This window comes from Labrus mixtus, chromosome 6 (genome assembly GCF_963584025.1).
Source record: "Labrus mixtus chromosome 6, fLabMix1.1, whole genome shotgun sequence".
In the NCBI taxonomy this organism is placed as follows: Eukaryota; Metazoa; Chordata; class Actinopteri; order Labriformes; family Labridae; genus Labrus; species Labrus mixtus.
The window spans coordinates 30,840,756-30,851,432 of NC_083617.1; the positions used below are offsets into that span (position 1 = coordinate 30,840,756).

Sequence of the window (10,677 nt, forward strand, 5' to 3'; positions counted from 1 at the left end):
GGGAATTTTAGGATCCTTTTTCATGTATAGTTTTTAAGACGATTAAAGGTAAATTCTGCACAAATTGCATTGTAACACTTTAATAATTTAGTCATATTCAATATTTGATTTTGAAACATATGTGATAACTGACAAGAAACAATGGATTCTTATGAACCCTGGACTGCAAATATTTTCTTTGCACTTCAAAAAGTCTAAAGCAAACGAATTCCATGTTTACCCTTGTGTAAAACAATGTAGGCTAATGGTTTGTCTCATGTTCTGTTTTTTTTAAATAGCCCTACCTATATTGAAACATCTCTCAGATGATAACATTGTGCATTTTTTTGTTTGTTTTTCTTTTAATAATAAGTATTTCCACAAGTGGAAGTGTACATACCTGGTATTATTCTATTACTGTATTTTTTCTGCCTTCTTTAACTGATGTACATATGTTTGATTTTTAACTTCTTGTTATTTTTAATAATTATATTCCTGTTTCCTGTTTTCTTGAGCTGTTGTAATGAAAAAAAATCCCCCATTTATCTTTATCTTTTTCCTTTACCATCTCAGGGCTCTCGACCTTTGAGCTCGTTTTGTGTACTGGCTTGTTTGTGTGCTCCTTTTCAGAGTGACGTATCCTGTGCGATTGTGTCAGGTAGCTTCTGTGCTAGAAACTGTTGTTCACGGTTGTTCACCACGTACTCTGCTGTCCGTTAACTAGCTTGTTATCAGCGTTTATTGCTGTCAGTGTTATCGACCATGGATGACGAAACTCACCCCAAAACCTTGTAAGTATAAGTTATGTGCCTCACAGCAGCGTCAGATAATGTTATCGTTAGCACAGGCTACTAGCTAGGCTAACACAACCCACGGTCTACAAATAACAATACGTTACTGCTCGACAACATTAAGACATATTCAATGACATTAGAACACGATTGAACAATGTCCGGTTAGAAAACACATGGTTAAAACAGAATTTCATGCATGCAAGTAGCCTACTCTACGTGAACGTTATTCGTTATCAGAGTTGGGCCAGCTAGTAAAGAAGTCAGAACATTTCAAGTTAATGTTTATAGCTAATAACACGTGGACATTTGACCACTAATAATAAGGGGACGTTCATATCTGTTAGTTTGTCTGTTTTTCCAAATAGGTTTCACTATCCGTATCACATAGTCGTTACCTGGATTAGGCTGTGACTGTGTCTACAAATAAACATATGTTTTCATTACAGATATGTGGGAAACCTCTCCAGGGATGTAACAGAAATATTGATACTGCAACTCTTCGCCCAGATAGGGCCCTGCAAAAGCTGCAAAATGATCACAGAGGTAACTTAAATTAGCCAAGACTATACACATTTTGAAAAAATGCATCTATATACTGGTTGTTTGCAAAGACTAGAACCATCCTTTGTCTCTTTCAGCATACAAGCAATGACCCCTATTGCTTTGTGGAGTTCTTCGAACACAGAGATGCTGCTGCAGCCCTTGCAGCCATGAATGGAAGGAAGATTTTAGGAAAGGTAGAACAGTTTCTCAGGACTGAAATTTAAGGCAGATTTGTGCATCCAATTGTGCATTTTGTTTGCGGAAAATGTCTGTTTCTGGTGTTTTCATTCATCATTTTCAATTCTCTCTGTGAACATTCTGCTTTCAGGGGGTCAAAGTAAACTGGGCCACCACTCCAAGCAGTCAGAAGAAAGACACGTCCAGTAAGTGTTAATTTATTGATTTTATAATCTGGGGAAATTAATGTCACATTTAATGGTTTCTTCATTTTGTTCATTGTCCTTTATTTTGTTTTAGATCACTTCCATGTTTTTGTGGGTGATTTGAGCCCTGAGATTACCACTGATGATGTCACGGCTGCATTTGCACCTTTTGGGAAAATCTCGTAAGTTTTCACTTTAAGAGCAGCTCCTTTACATATGCTGTGCAATGTTTGGGATGCTACAATAATAGCATAGTGATTTCACTATGGACAATGTGAAGGGAGACAATTCATCTTCTCTCATCTTCTTTAAGCTTGTCTCATCTTCTTTAAGCCTCTTTAAGATGGTAACATCTATGGCCATGTGAACATGCTTACAAAATTGATATGTAACTAATTTGAAAAGCTGATGAATTTTACAATTTGTAGAAAATGAGCAGCTAATAAGCTGTGTCTGATCAGATAGATTACATGTAGCCTATTTAGGAATAAAACATTAATTTGCTATCATGTAAATAAATTGTATACTCCAGTATCCTCAGAGTCCGGGGGCAGTCCATGAACTGTTAAGTTTTCAGCTTTACTGAGTGTCAACTCCCTTTCTCCCCACTCTATTTCCTGATGTGTCCCTTTCTGATGGTCGTCAAATAAAAGAGAAAAAAAATCTAAAGCTTGCAATTTCAAATGATACCTATACTATTGGGAGAGTGACTGTACTGAAGGATGGTACAGAACTTCTTTTTTTTAGCAATTTGGATGTATATGCATTATTTTTCATTGAGAGAACAAATTATCATGTAGAAATACTGATACCTGAGTAAGTTCTAGGAATGATTGCCTTTACAGTAAATATATACTAAAATAAATATATAAGATTAAGAAAAAGGCACCAGTGTAAGATTTAACATGTCAGTAGGGATGGTTAATGTTCAGCATCTTAAGCTTTTTTCTTTATTTTTTTTGCTTCATTTTGATGTATTCTTTGTTGTAGATACCATATGTGTGATTTTTAAACTCAACTGATGACCATTAGAACTTTATGTAAAGCATGAATATAAATATCAGAATGGATCGAACCTCTTACCATCCTATCTGTGGCTTTGTTTTTAAAATAACTCATATTAGCCTAATATAAGTAGAATATCAAGACAGTTATTATTTCATGTTCTTTAGCCCTTTATTTAAAAGTGTGGTAAGTAAAGTGTGTGTCACCTGTGTGTATGTACCTGAACAGCTTATAGTTGTTGGTCTCAGTGAAATAATAGCACTTTGGTTATTTTACAGAAATGCTCATAGGATTGGACAGGAGCTTGAAGGCTTACAGCAAGGAACTGTGCACTCTGGAGACTCAGATGTAGTTTTTTTCTCTATTTACTCCATTCTTTCTATATGTTTGTATTTGTAGATGTGTTAATATGATATAGCTTAGATTAACAAAATCCAATACTCAATGTATTCCCCTGAGCCAATCTTTTAATTGTCTCGTTTTAATTTGCATAGTGTTGTTTGTAGTGTAATGATCCTCTTCCAAAATTTCTTAAAATGTCAATTTCTCAAAATTTGCAGCTACCCAAACTCCGAACTACGTATTGGTGGTAAAGAATTGACCAGGGAAAAAGAAATCTGTTAACAGGCCATGTATGCCTTTTAATTCCCTTTTTTGTCTTTTCATACATTCTATATCTTCATATTTGTAGGCAGAGCACAAACTGCAGATTTTAAGCATGAGCGTAAACCATTTAATCTGTTCATCTGTGCATTTGAATAAGTAGCCTACTGTTCAGAAGACTGAACATAAAGTGGTGCTCTTGTGAAAAGGATCCTTTTATACTCTAAAATCATTGAACACCAACACTGTTGGCTGCATGCTTTTGTACTTTGTTTGTTTGTTTGTTTTAAAGTTTTTATATATTTGAAGCTACATTTCCAGTCCTTACTAAGTACAAGTTCATCATAGCTAATATAATCTAGAATCAAGCACAGGATTCACTTTATAGTGTCTTTCTATTGATTCCTTTAGTTTGATGTATTTCAACTGAAAAGTACAGTGATGTTGCTTCCACATTTCCTTTCAGTGATTCCCGTGTTGTGAAAGACCTGACCACAGGAAAATCAAAGGGGTATGGATTTGTGTCCTTCCACAACAAACTGGTAAGGCTCCAGTGCAAGACCACAGACTGAAGGTTATTTCTATTTCCTGTTTCCTGTTTACTGACTGATTAATCACAGATGAAACTATAACTTAAAAGTACTTCAAATGTAAAATAACAAAACAGTTTTAATGTTGCTTACATTAAAATATGCAATGTATATTTGGAGTACTTATAATTAAATCTACAAATTCACTAAGCAGAATTGACCGTCTTTGATTTTGATTGACAGGATGCAGAGAACGCTATCATTAACATGGGGGGACAGTGGCTTGGAGGACGCCAAATCAGGACCAACTGGGCAACACGTAAACCACCAGCTCCTAAGAGTGCCCATGACGGTGAGTTTTAAAGGCTTTGCACAACCACAATACAACCACAAAGGGGAATTCACTTATTTGGGGTAATTAGAGCTTTCCATATGGTGGTGCAACTCTGAGCATCATTCATTTCCCACAGGAACATGGAAAGAAACAGTCCCCTTTGTTGATTGCCACCACTATGCTTGAGACTTCATTCTGAGTGAACATTGACATCTAAGAGAGAAGTTTGGATTAACCCTTTGTTTGGGAAAGGACTGCACAGAAAAGAAGCCTTTTTGCTGGCGCCGTAGGTACTGTAGTGTAAATGGTGTAGCCAACAGGATTGAATTCCACCAGGTGTGAAGATGAATCTTGAGCTGTTAGTTTAAACTGTACATTGTGTCTCATTTGCTCCTACAACAACGAGAACTCAATGTAAAATCAAACACAAGTGATGTGATAGAGCTTTTAAGTGTAAAAGCACAAAGGCAGCATAACACGGTAGCTTTGTTATGGCACTGTTGTGGAATCCTTGTATAAAAAAAGGATTATGTACAACTGCAGGGCCTATTGGCTTCCCCGAGCGCACAAGCTGCTCCAATGAAAAAAAGTGTTTTCTGATCACTAAAATGTTTCAGCGTGACATTAATTGTAAATACAGTAGCCTTTTATCACCAACTCTCATCAGACTGTAAAACATTTCATTATTACTGAACAATTCATTCTAATCTGATAAACAATGTAATGCTCAAGCTGTCTGATCATAAAGAGGTCCGCTGGTTTAGCTGAGTCTGTAATGAACCTTATCAAGTTTGAACTACAATGTGGGGTGACACACACAAGCACACACATCTTAATGACATGAAAAGGCAACTGCTCAGAAACCAATCTCTGATGTGGACAGACTGCTAATACCAATAAGTGTCAGGTGTCGGCCAGCAGGTGGAGATGTAAGTGTTCATTCTCCACTATAAGTTCTATTTTTAGTTGCTGCCACAAACCCTAAGTTTCTCTCTCTCTCCCTCTCTCTCTCCCTCCCTGTCGCTCTCTCCCCCCCTCTCTCTCTCTCTCTCTCTCTCTCTCTCTCTCTCTCTCTCTCTCTCTTCACTGTACTCTATGTTATGAATTTGACCCCAGGGCAGGTAGAATAACCCCTGTGTTAAAGTTGCTATAACCTTGAACTGCAATATTAAAAATGTGAGTAATCGCGAAGACATTTAAATTCAATACAAATGCTCTTCTTTCCTTCTGTACTGTGGTAATTTTAATTATTTTCATGGGCCAACATGCAGTTTGCATGTTTTGTGTTTGAAAGCTGTAACCTGCAGTCTTAAAAAAATATCATAAGTGAATGCCAAAAATTTTTTACATTTGAAGTTGATCTTTTTCATTTGATGTAAGGATAGCATAGTAATTTATGCATGACCTGTTTTTACTTAAACCCTCTGCTTAATGTAATTTGAAATTTTTATGGTTTAAAATGCTGTTAATGCAGAACCTTATTTTGATTTAAAATAAATAAATAATACAGCAGCCTTGTATATCCATGTGCTGAGTAATAGTGATGTTGGAAAAATAGTCCGGCCCACTGCAGGTCTCAATTGAACCAATCCGGCACCCGAACCAGTATGAGTGACACCCCACACATGCTAACTAGCAGCTAAAATATCCCCTGTCAGCTGGAGGTCCGCAGATATTTCTGCCATAGTTTTATAGGAGGGGGAGACGAATTAAAGGGGCATGTTGCCATGGTGATTACAGATGCTGTCTGTCAATTTTTGAAGGTAAAATCAGGAGAAAAAAATATGTCCCAGAGTAGGGCATTCGTCTCGTGGCTCTGTTCATATTGTGAGATGGTGTGCAGTCATACGACCAAAATATCAAACATGTCAGAAATTCATCCAACTGGTTGGGTGCAGCTGATTGCACCGTAGATATCTGTCGTGTTTCATTGTACACTGCAAGATAGACGCCAGGCAATCGGGCCGAACTTCGTTTCGACTTCAACATGAGTCTGCGACTCAAAATGGGGTCATACAGTGTAGGCTGGGCTTTATCTGTCACATTTCAAAGGCTTCTTTGCAAAGTGCATGGCATCGGTATGATTTAATATATAATAGCCCTCCCCTTGGTGGAACACCGACACTAAAAGCACAAGACACATACTTTATATTCACAAATGACGCCAGAAAATTGTGATTTTTTTTTAGTAACATTCCCTTACAACATGTTTGATTTTTTTCTTACAGATGGCCCAAAGCAGCTGAGGTTTGATGACGTTGTAAATCAGTCTTGTCCACAGAACTGTACTGTTTACTGTGGAGGCATCCAGTCAGGACTATCAGGCATGTGTCATCTTTGCAATCATAGTTTTATTACTTACCATACACTTTTCTAAAACAGTTGAAGAGTTTACCACTTTAACTTATTTTCTTCTGGATTCTTTCAGAACACCTAATGCAACAGACCTTCTCACTGTTTGGTCAAATAATGGAAATAAGAGTTTTCCCAGAGAAAGGATACTCCTTCATTAGGTAGTGACATTGCAGTATTGGGCCTTTAGATGTCACTTTGCATGATTCAATGACAGGACTGTTAAAACTTGATTTAGTGTTTATTGTCTTTTCGGTTCTGTTTGTCTTCACCATACTGCTTTATTAGGGTCATTAAGCTCATAGTTTTGATACTGTGTATTTCATGTTTTCCTTGATAGAGATCATGCTTCATATCTTTAATTGCTTTTGTTTCCTTTAAAGATTTTCCACCCATGACAGTGCTGCACATGCCATTGTTTCAGTCAATGGCACAACCATTGAAGGTCACATAGTGAAGTGCTTCTGGGGAAAAGAATCTCCAGACATGGCAAAAACTCCACAGCAGGTAAGAAAATGGACCGGATTATTAAAAAGTTCTTGAGTATTTTTATATTTAAATTGAAGAGGACTGTAGAAAGACGGCACACATTGAGGTACGAAAGTTGTCGACATCTTTAACCCTATTGACATTGGGTCATTGTGATTTTGATGGTTATGCTGATCATAAATTATTGTCTATATATGAAAATATTATTATAAACAATTTGACTATTAGACTAAAATTTCCCTTTGAAACATTTTTCTTTGAAGGTTTTGAAACGTTTTCCTGTTGGAGATAAGTGGGAAGTAAGGACAATGATAACCTTTCTCCTCTTTGTTCCATTTAGGTTGAGTACAGTCAGTGGGGGCAGTGGAACCATCCCTATGGAAATCCACAGCAGCAGTTTGGACAATATCTGACCAATGGGTGGCAAGTTCCCTCCTACAGCATGTACAGCCAGACATGGAATCAGCAAGGATTTGGAGTAGAGTGAGTTTGATCCAATAGTATGTACTCAGTGAATTCCTAAACGTTATACTATATAAATACATTGTAATGGGCTATAAGACTAACCACATTATTATTAAATGCCTCTAAATTGTGATCAATCGTTATTTTCTTGAACTTTTTCTTAGAAAAAGGAGACTTTTTTTTCATCAGATTTTTTTTTTTGACACATTGACCACAGTCATGCTTAGAAGGTGTTTTGGGGTCTTCACAGGCAGCCGGAGTCATCAGCCTGGATGGGAGGCTTTGGATCACAATCAGCCCAGACTGAAGACCCGGCCAGTTCTGTCATGACAAACCTGACCAACTTCAGCATGGCTGGCTACCAAATGCAGTAAGCCTGTCCTTGCCTAAGTGGAATGGCAAAGGGATTTCCAAAAAAACATTTTAGACCACGCAACTCTCTTTCAACCTGAAAGCTGATTTGGTAAAGGAAGGGCAAAAGGAATGTTCACAAAGCCTTTTTACTTAATGTTCTCCTCAACAACCAGTTTAACAAGTCTTTTTTCACATGTCTTCACTTTAAAATGTTTTGGATGACAATGAATTGTTAATCATTGAACATTCACTTGGGCCTCTGAAGTAAAGTCAAACCAACCAACTTTGACTAGGTAGATGCTGAAGGAAATGGCAGACATTTTTAATGCTTAGTCCATGAAAACCATACCCAGACTGACATTTGTAGCTTTACCATACTTACTGTAGAGCGATCTAAACGGAGAGGAACCCCTGATGTCTTTCTCCTTATCACAATGACTAAAATGAAGGTAATGTTTACATTACAGTGGGTCTCAAATAGTATTTGTAAATTAACTCAGAGGAGCTGTAAGCACACTAAATATAAGCAACCACCTTGCTCCAGCGGCTGTAAATGGAGCTGGATTAAAATCCCTTAAAGAACCTTGACTTTGAGATATTTAAACATTATATTTATAGCAATGTCTGCTTTGAGTTTCCAGTGTTCTTTGACATCTTTAAGTAAACAAAATGCCATATTTTACCAGAGAAATCAGTACACTGCTTACGTCACATGCATTGATAAGTCCTTTTTTCATGGTTTTAACAGTATCAGTATACAGTGGTGACAGTGATGTATAGATCAAGTATTAACAGTCACTGTGAATATGTGTTACAGACTGCTGTGAGCCACAAGAATGAACCAACCTACTAAAAGTTGGTCTTGGCTTAGCTTCAGCTTAAAATCTAGTCCTAAATTGATATAGAATAAAGGCCTCTGAATGGTAGTTTAACCTGTAGAAACTATTTGTATGAACAACTATGGATTTAAATGAGACTTAAACAGGACTGCATATGTCTCTGGTACATTTTATGTAGCCTACAGTAACAATTATCTACACGCTTTAAAGCAAAAAAAGAGAGAGAGAATTTGGTTCTACATTCTAGTTAGTGACCGGAATGTTCTCTCCAGAGTTGTGATGGATTTTAAACTACACCCAAGTTTTGCGTAAAATAGATTTATTTATAGATTTATTATTTATAAAAGCTTTGGCATCTGATCATCGTAAAACAGCTTTACACCATTATAAAGGTTACTTGACTCTGTGTGAGCTGTTTGTTAATGTCCTTTAATCTTCTCTTTCTAACTCATTGATAAATTCTTGATAATGCATTGTGGTCCACCCAACATCCTGCTTAAGATAGGATGACTACTGAGCTTCAATATGGAGAGCTTTCAGCTCTATTTCCCACTACTTGTTTGTTAAACAGTGATTGACTTTGAACTTATTTACAACTTACTTATGTTGAATGTCAATGTAACTTTTAAATATTTGCATTGATACAAGTCAATATAGTTGAGGTAAGACATTTTATGTTGAAAATATCAATTTTTTCAATTGAGTGGGACTTACAACCTATTATATATTATTGACAGTGCAGGTTAACTATTTTTTGTTTCTTTCCCATCAATCTTTAATCATATAGCGACAATTCATAACAAGTGTTATCTCGAGACACTTTACAAAAAGCAGGTAAAATACCTTACTCATTGTTATGATACAAAAAGCAGGTAAAAGACCTTACTCATTGTTATGTTACAAAAAGCAGGTAAAACATCTTACTTAATGCTATATTCCAAAGACCCAAGGTTAGTCCATCATGACCGTAGCACTTTGCAACATTTAGCAAAATTTACAGTGGCAAGAAAAAACGTCCTTTAAGAGGCAGAAAAGGGGGGCAGGCCATCCACCAACTAATGTCTTTGAGATTATTTTTCTATAGACCTTACACTCAGTGTAAGTAAAACATATAATGCTGTGCCCTTTTTCCGTCTTGTGTAAAGAGAACTTTTCAAAGGTTTTAGGCATACTACAAATTGATGGGCACCTTTTCTGCCCTTTAATTCTCTTGAGTATTTTCTGAATAGTTTTATATATTCAAGGTAAGCTGTTGAAAAAATACTGGAAAGTAAAAGTTATATTTTCCCCATTTACATTTTATTTGATAATGTGCCATTCTGTACAATGTATTGCACCTCCTTTAAAGTCACTCCTTTTTCCTGCTGTACTAGCCATTAATCTTGATTTATAAAAAAAAAAAGGGGGGGGTGTTATGTAACAAATCATGTCGGCTCAGAGTATGAATAGAAACATTACTTGTAATTGGGAGAATGTTCTGAAATATTATGTCTTCAGTTGGGGGATTTTATAATTCTCCATCACAGTTTTTTCTTATTTTTTTCCCACTGTGAGTTTCTGCCTGTTTTTAAGTGTTTGTGCCATTTTCGGGAATAAGCAGAAAGCTTGAACCAACATGTTCTTTATGTTGCATAACATAATGTGCATGTTGACCAACAGGAGTGATATAATATAACCGGAAGGAATGAATTTTCCTGTTTAAGGGGAAGAGAAGCAGTAAGTTACACAATTAAAACAACATTTAAATCTAGGTGGTGCGTGCATTTATTGGACACTGATAAGTTGTTCATTATACATCAGCATACATACTGTAAAATTCTAACAGACCCAGTAATGCTTTTCACAGTTATTAAAATGAGGTTGTTGATACAATATGCAATTTTCAATTTAAACATGAATGTATTTCTATAGGTTTGCTCAAAATTAACCTTGTTTTAATTGATTTCAAGTATAAACTTTTAATTAAAATGACCCAATAAATAAAACATTGCAATAATACCTCCGGTT

The 10,677-nt window shown here is 36.2% G+C and overlaps 1 protein-coding gene across 2 annotated transcripts; it reads left to right on the plus strand.

Annotated features, from left to right (window-relative positions):
* The first annotated feature begins 593 nt into the window (after positions 1–593).
* Positions 594–10,668, plus strand: tial1 (TIA1 cytotoxic granule-associated RNA binding protein-like 1). Of its 2 annotated transcripts, none has more exons than XM_061040942.1 (12): positions 594–770; positions 1,220–1,316; positions 1,412–1,510; positions 1,645–1,699; positions 1,794–1,881; positions 3,774–3,849; positions 4,081–4,189; positions 6,400–6,495; positions 6,600–6,684; positions 6,907–7,030; positions 7,353–7,512; positions 7,728–7,856. In XM_061040942.1, the coding sequence occupies exons 1-11, from the start codon at positions 742–744 to the stop codon at positions 7,497–7,499; spliced, it is 1,005 nt and encodes a 334-aa protein (XP_060896925.1). In that variant the 5' UTR covers positions 594–741; the 3' UTR covers positions 7,500–7,512; positions 7,728–7,856. The 2 variants fall into 2 exon arrangements, with proteins under 2 accessions (XP_060896925.1, XP_060896924.1); XM_061040941.1 differs by having other exon boundaries at positions 597–770; positions 7,353–7,495; positions 7,728–10,668.
* The last annotated feature ends 9 nt before the right edge of the window (positions 10,669–10,677 follow it).

What these genes read in the sequence shown, in the direction of transcription:
- tial1 (XM_061040941.1), top strand. Translation starts at nt 742, where the DNA reads ATGGATGACGAAACTCACCCCAAAACCTT. An exon ending in TCAGAAGAAAGACACGTCCA is followed by an intron (nt 1,700 to 1,793) that starts GTAAGTGTTAAT and finishes ATTTTGTTTTAG; the next exon opens with ATCACTTCCATGTTTTTGTG. An exon ending in TGTCCTTCCACAACAAACTG is followed by an intron (nt 3,850 to 4,080) that starts GTAAGGCTCCAG and finishes TTTGATTGACAG; the next exon opens with GATGCAGAGAACGCTATCAT.